Genomic DNA, 13755 nt, shown 5'->3' on the forward strand with positions numbered 1-13755 from the left:
GAAGTTTGTAGTGAGAGAACTGTCATAATTATATAATGATATCCAGTGCTGGGTAGATTACTTGCAATTTGTATTTCATTTCTGACTCCAAATTGCATTACAAAAATTGTAGTTAGTATCGTAATCCATTACATTACACATTTATGGTAATATAATCCGACAAATTTTTTGATCACTTTTGGCCCAACTCATTTATCACATTGATTTAAATGGGATAATATTGTACCATATTGATATAAAAATACAAAGAGAACGAAAATATTTTCCATTCTTTGTTATCAACAACATGAAGTGCATTTAACATTACATAAAGTCAGGCTTTCCCAAACTGGGGTTTGTGAAGGAACGGCAGAGGGTTTGTGAGTCTATTGAAATGATAATAATTAAATAAATGATAAAATGTCAAATTAAAATTTTCAAATTAAAATTCTAATAATAAAAATGTGTTAAGCAATATGGTTAAATTACTTTTGGAGTGATAATTCAATTAATAATTAATGTGTTCATCAGAAGTTGATTCGATTTGCAATGTTGAACTGGATTTATAGAAATAATTTAACTTTTAAAAGAAATGCTTTTTCTCAACAGTGGTCAAATGTTTTTTTGTCCTCTCAATTTTCCATGGAATTATAGGCACCTGACTAGTGACTAGGTGACAGAAACATCAAATTTAAAATAGGAAAAAGAATAATTAGGGAGAATCAATAAATTATTAATGATTTGCTGCCATTGTGTGAATAATATGTAAGCATGTAATCAATAAAAGGTAACTAGTCTGATTACGAGTATTTTAAAATGTAATATAATTACAAATACTTAATCTGGATTACATAATCAGATTCCAAAAATGATGTAATTAGTTACTACCCAGCACTGATGATATCATTATGACATGTGAATTTTTTATATGCAGTTTTTTGGAAATTAGATTTAAAAAAAATATTAAATCGTAGCATTACGACACCGTGAAAAACATTGCATGCTTTCAACCATAGAAAATTCTTTCATTTCATTTTTCCACCGTAAATCATAAAAATGAACCACAAATACAAGTTTTATCTACATTGTAAAAGAGAGAAATGCAAAGAATTATCAAGAGTGTTTTAGAAACGGATAATTGACAAAGTAGTTAAAGACACACTGTACCCATAATATATGGCAGATTCTGAAAGATTTGAGAGTGTAGGGATGAGTTTTGAAAAAGCTGTAATAATGATATGACTTGAATTATTTTATGAATCAAACCACTTTCTCTGAATTTTGAATATTTATTTTGTCATTAAAAAAATTTTTTTTTGCTCTAACCAACTTCTTTTCTTTAGCCAGACTTTTCTAGAAACTTCAGTGTTCCAAGCAGCCAATTGGAAATCATGTCACTTTTGTCATTGTTAAGATTCAAGGCCAAAAATGTGTCCGTAGACATTCAGAAGTGATGCGGTGAGAGCTTTAGATTGTATACGCATAGAGATTGTTGCAAATAAAAAGTTAATTGTGCTGCTGTTTCCTTTTCGATTTGTAATGTCTCCATTTAACTATATTCATCAAGAAAACCTTTTCGTTTAGGCTAAAAGCTTTCTGTGTCCGTAGCAATCACAGTAAAGCCTTTAGAAAAGTGTACAGAAGAGTTTGTTTAGATTTACTTGTTCTATATTGCAGAAAACACTGATTCATAACTGCAGAAGTTCACAGATTTGCTGGCCACGTGTAGGTTTATACAGGCTGGGGTTTTCTCTCGCACACTCCAGGTCAAAGTGCTAATGGCATTTCCCTGCCAATAGTCTGCTATAAATTCACATTTGAAAGTTATACGGAGGAAAATGTGTATGTTCTAAGCTAATACGGTAATATGCTCATTATTCAGCCACTCTCTCTCTAAGCGAGTTGTAACGTTGGATTATGGAAAGCATGCTTTTCATTGTTGCCTTTTGCAGGAGGGGAAAAAAAATCTGTGGCTCACTACATGGTTTGGAGGAACCCCAGACTTTCTCAAGGATGTATTTTCATGTGTCTCTTCACATTTTAAATGACAGCTTTTAGTTTATGAGAAATCAAGTAAGCTATTTAAAGCTGCGGGTTCTGCTGTAAAACTCAAAAAAAAAAAAAAAATACAGTGACATATCTGAATGTCATCTGATGTAATTTTTCATTCATTTGACTATCTTTAATTTGTTACAACTATGCATGTATTTTTGACAATATTTTTGAAGACGTATTGTGTGTGTATAGTAGCTATACATTCACATATTATTAATCTAATAAAAAATGTATATATATATATACATTTAAATCATTTACATGGCAACTGTTAAAAAATCCCACAATGCTAGTTGCAGAGCTTATTTTTTATGACTTTATAATGTGGAAAACACTAAGCTAATAAAAACAATGAGCTGTTGTATTAGAAAACATACAGTATACCCATGTGCTTGTCCATCAACAATTCTAGACATAGAATTTATCTACAATAATAAATAACCATTTGTAAGTAGTATTTCAATTAATAACTTATTCTGACTTGAATATGTGAAATGATGCCATATTTTGCACAAAGATTAAGATGATGTTTAAACATGCTTAGTTGCAACTATAAACTTGGAACAGCTTATAATGTCATTTGTATCTAAAATAAGTGTCTAAATAATCGGTTACACTTTATTTTAAGGTGCCACTGTTACAGTGTAATTATATATTTAAGTACTGAGTGATATTAATTAACTATATTACTATAGGGTTAGGATTTGGTTGAGGATTAGTTGTGTGGTATTATGCATAATTTAATGTTATTACTACAGTAACTACATGTAACAATACAATATGAAACATATGTAACAAGGACACTGTAAAATAAAGTGTTACCAAATACTCTTATACATATTTATAATACACTTTACCCCCGTTTCACAGACGAGGCTTAAACCTAGTCCCAGACTTAAATGCATGTTTGAGCTGTTTCAACTAAAGCAAGTTGCACTGACTATAGGCTATCTTAAATATGTCATGGCCATTGTTTTGTCTCAAGATGCACATAAGTAATGTTTTTTTTCTAAGCCACGTTAATAAAAGATATAAATGTCATAGTTGAACTAAGGCCTAATCCTGGCTTTATCTAAGCCCTGTCTGTGTAACCAGGCCTTTAAATCACAATGCATGAATTAAAATTGATGAATGGCATTACATAAAATATTAAGATAAGACATTAAAAATACCATTCAAAAATGAGCCAAAAGGCATTTGAACTTTTGGACGAAAGTGAAACATGATGAACTACACCTGATAACTCTTCTAGGACACCCGTGTGAATTTGAAGGGAACTGACTTCATCTAGGCCTATAAAAATCGCCATGAAACTACATACATGTAACGTTACTGAAAATGCCTGAAAACGTTATTTCTGATAAAAGATTTAGCAAAAACTGTTAGCAGATGGTAATTGCTTCGGTTTTTTAATAGGCTATAATAGCCCCTATAGTGACATTCAGACGTGTGTTTAAATGTGAAATACTGTAGCAATAGTACCGTATTTATTAGCTTATTATTTCTAGATTAGATAATTCGTTCGCATTCACCCTCTGACAGTGGCCCCACTGAACTCCGAATCTGTCTCAGAGTTAAAATTAAACTGCATTGCACAAGAGCGCGCTCACACTCACACATACTCACACACACACACACACACACACCAACTCCCTCATTTCAGCTCGCGCGCGAACACGCCGCGTGTCACAACAGCGCTGCATCTCCGTAACGCGAGGAACTACAATAAACAATCTTTCCTGAAATCCCAAACTGAAGTAAGGTTTAAACACACACGTGTAGTCCGCAGCACTATATCATGACCACATTAACGTACTAATTCCTCTAAGTTAGGCCTTTTCAATTTAATTACGCATTACATTTCACTGAGACTCTTAATTATTAATGATAAAATAACAAATCGGTTTAAAATGCGGCAGCGCTGCTATAACATTCTTTCATTCTCGACATAGGCCCGGAATCAGAAAATGACATCTAAAAAGCAAAGTTTATTGAGAGAGGCATCTCATCAGATCATTGCGGGTGGATCAGCAGGTAAGACGCCCTTCAACTTTCTATTTCACTCAATCCGCAACTTTGTTTACCAACTCGTTCAGTCTCGCGCACGGCTCGTGCACATTCAGCTGTTAGCAGACACTCCAAACCGCCATGAGGTGCGTGTGAAAGACTTTTCGTCATGTATTTTGTTGTGTAAACCTGTTTACATTAAATAAATGTGTTTTGATTAGTAATTTTAAAGTTGACTGACGGACGAATCCTTCAACCGGATGTCTGTCTGGAGATGTACGCGGGATACACGCGCATTTCAGTTGGTTCCGTTTAAGAATCGTTCCTCAGTTTAAGATGCTTTCTCCTCACGGATTTATTTGTGTAATAATAATCTATTTAGTTTATTCTTGGCAAAAGTAAAATATATTTCTTTAGCTCATCCTTATTATGTTTACTTGGTTTAAATGCCACCTGAATGAGTGATGTTTTCTTTTAGTTTTTGAATAAATGTTTTTTTTTTTAAGTTCTACAGCCAACAACGCCAAAATGACGCTTGCGTACATAGAACACCAATTGTTTTATTAATTGTTTTATGTAACTAATATACATAGAACAGACGTAACGGGAGTCTGCACATGTGTAAAAATCCATGATGCCAATGCCAACTACTTTGCAAAAGGCTTCATTATGCATTTTGAGCTGGTCAAAATGTATTGGCAGAGAAATAGGAAAATCTACTGCTTAGGTAGCTGTAATAAGAAAGAACTGGTGTAGTGGTGCATTATGTTGTGTGCCATTACTGAAATTAAGCCTGTGTTCATCAACTTCTTGATGTCACGAGGCTAAAAGAATCTCAATTGTGGAATAATTTTACTCTCTGTAATCAAGCAGACTGCAAAGTTTGAGCTTATAATGCTTGTATGATGATCTACCAGGCTATTTTAGCAGTGACAATGAAGGATTTTGAACTTAAGGTACCAGGTTCAAACGTTAAGAAAATGAATGAATAACAACTTTTAATTTAATGAACTTTGCATCATATTTAGGAAAAATTAAGGTTTGTGTAGCTTTCTTTCTTTCTTTCTTTCTTTCTTTCTTTCTTTCTTTCTTTCTTTCTTTCACAGTGGTAGAATAACCCAGTGTTATTAGCTCGCACCTCCTGCACTTGTCATATTCCCTCCAGCTCCCTGTTAACGAGGCTGGGGAGCGAGAAAAGTTAATTTGTGTCGGTGTGACCTGGTCACAGGGATTGGATTGGGTCTGTGCTTGGCTTCTCTCAGGCTTGGACTGACTCTCCAATTTCCCCCTTAAGGACACAAGAGTTAATGTCACTGCAGTGCGTTTTATATATCCTACTAGGACTCATTTTACAGCCTTTCTATCCAAGCATATATGGAGAAATCGGGGCATGAGTTAAAGTGTTAACCCAGTAACCCTGATGTCAAGTTTTACCACAAGGGGGAAGCATTGTACTTGCCATTGATTTTAGTCTCGGAGCATTTTTCAACTTTTGGTTGTTTTTCGTGACTTATGCAAATGTGACTATGTGACAGTCCATCTGTTGTAAAATCAATACATTTAATAAACAAAAATACACAAAAGCATGGGAGAGAGGGTCATTATGCGACAGAATTACTTGAAAATGTATATATCATTTCATCAATTTGACTCAGATTTGAGTCTTTAAAAACACACATTTTAAAAATCCTCTACATCCTTTAAGCACTGTTTCTTTAATTAATCAATTAGGTAATTAATTAAGCAAATCTGTGTTGTACTAAATCAGGTTTTGTTTCTTCCAGTAAATGACAGCATATTGTACACTAATATTTACTGACATGCCTTTTTATTTAGGAAATATTCCATTCAATATGGAACTATTAGCTGACTCATAAGACAATACACAGTGCACAGTGCAATCCAGCTTTAATTGTAAAAAATGGGCCTGAATTAGTATAGCCGGATATTGCGATCTTTGCATTTGCCCAATTATATAGAAAATTCTCTTTCATAAGTGTCCTTAATGGGAACTTATTTTCCTTTCATCATTTATCTTAGTATTATCCAGAAGGTCCGGAAGAACGGTCAGATGTTACCTTAAGTGTTTTTGGTATTGATTTCCTCTCCCTGCCCCTGTTATGCAGAGTAATTTGGTAAGATTTACACAAAAATGTTTTAGTTATGATTAGTTTCTGTGTAAACGTATCCGCCGACTGCAAATGGAGTGTGACGGGAAAAGACAGACAGCCTAAGTATAATTGAACTCAGTCCACAGCAGACCCTCACTTAAAACACACTCAGACCTCTACTGTTTTAACTGGTGCACAAGTGTGAAATAAAGTCTGTGAGCATCAGACGAATAAATCCATGTAGCCTCAATCGAGAAGAAGAAAGGATTAAAACAAGATCAAATAAATACAGGTAATTAAAAGAAGGACCCTGGGAGCAATATTCACATTAGATGTCTGCCGCAAACGTCCGTTTCCTCTCCGGCCCATGACTGGCCGCTACAATCAGGGCTGAATTAGGACTAATAATATTTATTTCCAGAAACAATTGTACATGCCTCAGCAGGGCAATGATTGGACATGTTGTGGACAGATGTTTAGATGAGCTCATGTTTGAATGTTGATTTTGGAGGGTTCTTCTCTCCAAATCGCCGCCTTACACCCACTTCTGTGTCGTTTTAAGACTTCTGTCTTTTTGTCACTCAACACAGTGAATTCTGTGAACAAGCTATATAGCCTATAATCAGAGTTCTAATGATATTTGTGTTATTATGCAGAAAGTTTGATTGCATTTGTAGTTCGCTCCTCGATATGTAAAAAAACGTTTTTGAAAATGGGGCAGAAACGCAATTAAACCATAATAAACATTACAAAAACAAACAGAGGAGATTTATTGACTGCTACGACTAATTACCTCTAGAGGAAATGTGCAGGATCATAATGTCACAAGAAATCAGTTGGCTGCAACCAGGCATGAAGTATAATGGTAACATATGCAGCTTAGACTCCAAACAGATCATATACCTCCCACAGGTACCTGAAGTAGATTGAAGTAACCGTTAAAAGAGCAAACAGCACAAATGTGTGCAATATGCGTTTGTTTACACCATGTTTTACTTTCTGCTGGTGATAAAACATCACTCCCTCTAAGTCTGACCCATACGCCTGCAAGAACTACTGTCGAACTACTGTTTGCATGAGCCGTATGTGGGTTGTCGCTGTTGTGTCAGCTGTTTATCGGAGAGCCGGGTCTTGAACGGATGAAGTTACGTCTGCCGGGGTAATGTCGGCGAGCCACCCCGGGGCCGCTGACGTTATCTTAATGGTATGATTTATGGAGGTCGCACGCTGAACTGAGCAGAGGATCCGCGACAGATGGGGACGTGCGTGGGAGACGTTTCTTTTATAGACGCACACACACATACGCTCATCCATCATGCATTTTGTGTTGCTGTAAGCAATGAGGATAATTGCGGTGTTATGGTAAGAGTAGCGTGATTATGATTGTTCAGCATGGGAGGCTGTGTCTGGGCTAGCGCTCGTGCTCATTTTCCGGGGGAAATTGTTCAAGTGAGGCCTTTGGAAATGAAAAGACTGAAAGGAGCTGGCTGGCTGTAACAAATACAATACGTGCTATCGCCCGATAACGATGGTGATCTAATCAGTGTGATGTTAATGTTAACCACATTCATTTTTGATAAAACATAGGCCTACTCTTAGTGATTGAATGACGTATGCCATTGGCATTTGAAATGTTTTAAATGTTCTGAAATGATTTTTCTATTAAGAAATCTTGGCATGTCTAGCATGAGTGGGTAAACGCTCCCTTTAAAGTCTGTTTACATGTCTTTGGTAAAGTAAAAAAAAATTCTTTCGTATTCTTTTTTAAAATGGTAACTACTTCTGGCTCGAACTATTAGTAAATAAAGCTATTAAGACAGTGTTTAAGATTAATGTTGTAGATAATGCAGCCTTTCTAAATTCTTCACCTTAGTTAATTGGATGCCTGTAAATGTAATGAAGTTTACAGCAATAATTGCAAATAATGATAACAACTAAAAAGTAGTGTTTCCATTGGGATACATATGCTCTCGAGGGTGAACTTGACCTTTCAGCCTTCATGTCTATAGTCAAAAAAATGAATCAACAGTGTTTGAGGAGGGGAATGGTTTTCCACAATCCAATGCATGCTTGTATTCAATCAATTTTGGTAGGCTACGTACAGTAACTTATGTAGTCTAGGCTATTTCTAATGTATAATGCACAACATTTTTCATCAAATTTGCTGTCACTTGAAAATATGTCATATTGCATAAGTAAAATGGGTTGCGAAAACATTATCATGTTGATTTTTTAAAACCTTTTACATAGTCCCTCAAATAACCCAAAAAACAGGTGGTCTGACATGAAAACATAAAATATGAGTCTAGGGAGGAAAAAAACAGTCTGAGATGTCAGAGATTTCCAAAGGAATGAATATATTAGAACATGCAGTCATATTGGCCGAACACACTGTATTACATACAGTACCGTAATACAGCACATGGCAGCAATAACATAGCTGGAAAGGAAACTGGCTAACAAGCTATGCTTAATTGAGCACTTAGTCTAAGTAGTCAAGGGCCATAGTTTGAATGACCCTGTAGGAAAATGAAACTGCACGGTAGATGATACACTGTGTGTGTGCATGCATTTGCGTGTAAGCATTCACTTTTTCTTGGACCGCTGTCCAGTTGGCTGTTGTTCGACCTTGTAATTAGCACAGAATGCTGATATGTCTTTTGGCTGGAGAAGAGCTTTTGATGGAGTGATCACAACATTGCATTGATCGTGAAGTCTTGTATGAACGTATTCCCATAAAGGCTAAAAATAATCTTCTAAGGAGCTCTCCTTAAATTCACTTTAAATTTGTAATTGTTTCTCAATTCACCATGCTGTAATTTGCAATGACTTAACTGTGGTGGAAAACTTGTGTTTTGCTCTGTTTGAGAGACAAATCATTGTCCCGTTTCAGCTTTATATTGTCTGTAAACGTCGGGTGAATCTCTGCCCAGAGTTACAGTTCTGTTGTCGGCCTAGTTTGAGAACCAAACATGTCAGAATTTTTGGTCTAGTACAAATGTCATAGATGAAACAAATCAAAAAGTAATGTATACATCTCAACTGAATCTAATTTGAGAAGCTAAATTGTAGAGTACAAACCTAGTCTTTTTTATAGTAGAAATGTATAACTTATAACTATATACTGTCTGAAACAACAACAGCCAAAAAAGATTTTTTCTTGATTGTTGGTGTTTATGACTTTTTAGTTTTTTTACACTTGTGTACAGTGGCTAAATATTAATGTGACTGACTTACATTACAAATATAATTTATTTTAAAGATGCTATTGTAATGTATTATTTACACTACCATATAAAAGTTTGGGGTCAATAGGATTTTTTTTTTTTAAAGAACTTGGGCTAATAGTTTTAATCATTTCTGAAAGCCTTAAATTGATCAAAAATGACAGTCAAGACATTTATACATTATTACTGTTCTTTTAAACATTCTTCATAATAGAATCCTGAAACAAATGTATCACGGTTTCCAAAAAAAAAAATATATATATATTTCCGCTGGTTTCAGCATTTATATTAATAAGAAATGATTTTTGGCCACCAATTCAGCATATTAGAATGATTTCTGAAGGATCATGTGACACTAAAGACTGGAGTAATGATGCTGAAAATTCAGCTTTAGATACATTTTTTATAAATGATTAAAATATTTATTTTACATTTGTATTTCTTTCTGTATTTATGTTAACTGTATTTTTTTTAAAGAAATGCAATCTTAGTCAGCATAAGACACCTTTCAAAAACAAAAATCTTTCAGTGTTCAAAGTAAATGCAGAAATTACTAAGTAAAGGGAAGTTACTTCTGATTAAAAGTCTAATGTAATTTGATGCAGATGCCTCTTGCTTAATATTTTTAATGTAATGCAATGACATTACATATTAAGCGCGGCATATAAGTGTCCAAAATGTCCAAATCTTTTGGGGGTGCCGATATAAATATGAAATCCTTTTGACATCAATGAGTTTAGATATGTGTGTGAGTGTTAATATTGTTCTTTGTTTCAGTCAGAGCACAGGTCTACAGCAGGGTGATGGCCTCTTCACCCTTCAGCTGGGTTAACTGACTCAAGATGAGCGCTGTGCGGGCAGCTCAAATCATAATGTGATTTGTTGTGCTTGGGAGCCAATTTGAGTCTTTTCGGGAGAGATCCCTGCCTGGTCGCCACTTGTGCGCTTGGCGAGGAGACTTTAATTAGAGAAGCTCAAATTTATAGACACTTTTGATTATGGCTGATCTTGAGTTGTAAAAGGATGACATTGCCTAGGAGGGGTCGTTGGCAAAGGAAGCCGCACAATTTGATAATGAGAACCAAAGCTTAGGAGAAAGGCTTGTTTTGAATTTGTTTACACATTTATTATCCTTTCAAAAGGAGCGCTTCATCCAATAAAATCAGGACAGACACAGATGTCACAATCAAGAGGCAATAAGTAGGGATGGGGGGAGAAATGAAGCGGTTTCCATTATTATGTTTGAAATAAGGGCAATTATACAATGGAATAAAGTTATAAAAAAATGATTGTTGGGTCATGGAAAAGTGCCCTAGTTTTACGTCTTGAATTCCTGTTGTCTCGTGTTACCAAGTGGCACTGGGTGAGCAATGGCAGGAAAGAAGGAGGGATTATTGCACAGTTTTGATGCTGACTGGTTTATGAATTAGTTTTGAATGAATGACAGGATCTTAATCCAATTGGGGATTTGGCCAGAGAAGCTGTTTAAGACCAAATCATAAAAAAGAAAAATGAAAAACAGTGCTGCAAGTGTTGTTTCAGATTGATCTGATCTGTGATTATATCCTCACTTTGATTGGGGTAATTTTTTTCCAGTCTGTGAAAAAGGCTGCATCATACCCGAATAACATGTCCACTAAAATTTTTGGTAAGCCTCTAAATCTTAAGCTGTCATAATGTTGCAATAATCACTTCACTCTTCTGGTTTGTCTCCCCCTATTTTCTGTCATTATGGAAGCTGTCTTGCTTGCAGTAGCCAAACTTTGTGATAGGTGGCAGTAAAGAGCTATTTTGAAGTTTCACTTCCAGCCTTTATAAATCTTTCCCCAAGTGATGACGTTCAATGTGAAGGTTCAAGCTGAAAATGTAAAGCTTTTTATAGTCATGGAGAAGATTTATTCAGTTATAATTATGTAGGAGAATCGTATGGAACGAATGATAGTAAACCCTTTAATCTAGAAGCGGTTTGCATTGTGTACAATTGAGGAAAAATCCACATATAGGTTATTTTTCCTTCCAATGCAATGGACGAATTTTCCATCACCTCACAAAAATGAAGCACAACTTCCTGTTTCGTTTTTCCTCTCTCTCCTGCTGTGATTCCTACGATGGTTTTAGGCTCATCAGTAATAAGTCTCAGGACTTCAAAGTCCCTCTGGACTTCATATGACGTGATCAAATAGTGCTGATTTCATTTCCCACAAAAGCAATGGCTACTAGCCAGTGGCTTAGTTAGCATTCCAAGAACACGCCAATCTGTCATTTGCCCATCACTGTCTAACGCTCGGGCAACTCCACGGCAGGTGGCACTGCTCATCCTGACCGCGGCCTGACGTAGTTGGCCAGCTCGTTCTAATCCAGACGCTGAAGTCCTGAGAACATGTTCGTTCCAACGTCAAGACGCTGCATGTTTGGTAGAGAAATAAATGAGCTCGGGAAAGGCATCTTCATCCTGGAGCGGTGTCTCGTACAGAATGAGACGTGCACGCAGAAGTCAGTGGTGCAGAGAGAAGACCACACATTCTGAGGGATCCTAGGGCTCTCTGCTCGTTTTGAAGTGCAGGATGGTGGAAAGGTTAAGCTATCAGTCTGCCGACTGTGGCAGCAGCGTCTGGTGAGAGATGACAGATGCTTTCTCCAGATAAAACTTTCCGGAAGGACACAACGACTGCTTTGCCGTATCCGCAGATGACACTAAGAGGGTTGTGGATTAGAATCATACACGTATTATGAAAAAACAATCCACAGAAATTGTATATTTGTTGTTGTTGTTGTTGTTGTTGTTGTTGTTGTTGTTGTTTTATATCATGGCCATTTATTCGTAGATACATGGACACATCACACTTAAATTTGTCATTCCTATAACAAAATGTCAAACCACGTTGTGTGCATGTCAATCAAAAGTTGGTAAATATGTTTTGAAAAGTTTTTTTTGTAATATCATGAATGATTCATTTATAAATATCAAGTTTTAGGGTAGTTACAGCATGGTATTTGACAAATATTGCCTAACTAAAAAGCAGATATTTTAAGAGACTTTTACGGCATAACTTTTTCAAAAGTTTTTTAAAAATATATATATAATAATGTAATTATTTTTATAAATAAATATAATATATAAAAATATAAAAAGCATTACATTATTATATATATATATATATATTTACATAACTTCTTCAAAAGTTTTGTAAAAAAATATATATATTTACATAACTTCTTCAAAAGTTTTGTAAAAAAAAATATAATAATGTAATTATTTTAGGAAATAAATATAATATATAAAAATATAAAAAAGCAGTGAAGCAGTTTTGTGAAAATGTTTTTTTTTTTTAAAGAACACTAAAGGTTTATGCCAAACTACTTAAGCTTTTCTTTTACATTAATTTTATTTATTTCATTCAGAATATAATTTCTTCATTATGTTATCAAGTTGTATGATCCTGACAGCCCCCAAATATATATATATATATATATATGTATATATATATATATATGTATATGTGTGTGTGTATATATATATATATAAGCAAGATAAAAAAAAATCAGTTCATTCCCCCCAAGGTGAATTTCTGATTAAAGCTCTAGAATAATTTGTTTGCAGATGCCACTTAAAGTTTTATGTAATAAAATAGAATTTGCGATTTTTGGGGCCACTGTATATAATTAGACTAAAAGGATACATTTAAAAGTTATATTTTCAGTTGTATTCTTTATTCTACCTACCTGCATGAGCAGTGTATTATACAGAAGCGTGTACTGTTCATAATCTGATGGCTCAGCAGGTGTGTGTTAGTATGAGGGTAAAGCAGAGCTGATGAGATGGGAGATATATCTCCTCTGTAAGCACTTGTTCCCTCCCAGGAGCCCATTGCCGCCCATGTAGAAAGGAATCTAGTATGGCTCTGGTGTCAGGCTCTGTCATGCATGGCCAGGCTCTGGGGTGCTTTTGAAAACGGCCCTTTCCGCCTCAGTCGGCTGAATAGATGGAGCCCAAGGGGCACTTTTTCCACAGCCACCAATTTATCAGCTCATATCCAGACCGATATGGCCTGTCATTGCCTGCGTTTTCCCTGTTTGTCCCTCTCAATGTTTATAAATGGCAGTGAGTGAATGGCATTGCCTGGCGTAGAGGAAATGTCTCACTGTGATTATGTGCAGGTCGCTGCCGTTTTTGTGGGTCTGTTTGTGTTTGGATTGCTTAGGGAAATGTTTTGTTTGGTAATTTTTTTTCCAACCCACCCGTGCACTCTCAGATTTAATTACATTTATGATATGTACTTGTGAGTATCCTGAAAGAAACAGGCTCATTACGCACACTACTAACACTAATAGTTATGAAAAATATGTAATGCAATCCACAGTAACATTATGGCTTT

General features: G+C 35.3%; 2 protein-coding genes across 5 annotated transcripts in view; both read left to right on the forward strand.

Moving 5' to 3' along the window:
- plekhh1 (pleckstrin homology domain containing, family H (with MyTH4 domain) member 1) overlaps positions 1-1494 on the forward strand; it is a 61308-nt gene extending 59814 nt beyond the window's left edge. For all 3 annotated transcript variants that reach the window (XM_077240093.1, XM_077240096.1, XM_077240094.1), the window contains exon 30: positions 1-1494. This exon is cut by the window's left edge and continues 1161 nt beyond it. The gene's annotated coding sequence lies outside the window, so the exon portion shown is untranslated.
- A 2188-nt stretch (positions 1495-3682) lies between these two features.
- Positions 3683-13755, forward strand: part of slc25a21 (solute carrier family 25 member 21) — a 115882-nt gene continuing 105809 nt past the window's right edge. Inside the window, exons 1-2 of one of the 2 annotated variants that reach the window (XM_077240112.1) lie at positions 3683-3791; positions 3987-4068. In XM_077240112.1, the coding sequence (XP_077096227.1) occupies positions 4002-4068 (67 nt within the window). In that variant the 5' untranslated portion in view covers positions 3683-3791; positions 3987-4001. Of the gene's footprint in view, positions 3792-3986; positions 4069-4118; positions 4188-13755 lie in introns of those variants that run through there. The other variant, XM_077240111.1, reaches the window with a different exon arrangement.

This window comes from Siphateles boraxobius, unplaced genomic scaffold (assembly GCF_051911475.1).
Source record: "Siphateles boraxobius isolate OS27281-9 unplaced genomic scaffold, OSU_SipBor_1 22, whole genome shotgun sequence".
In the NCBI taxonomy this organism is placed as follows: Eukaryota; Metazoa; Chordata; class Actinopteri; order Cypriniformes; family Leuciscidae; genus Siphateles; species Siphateles boraxobius.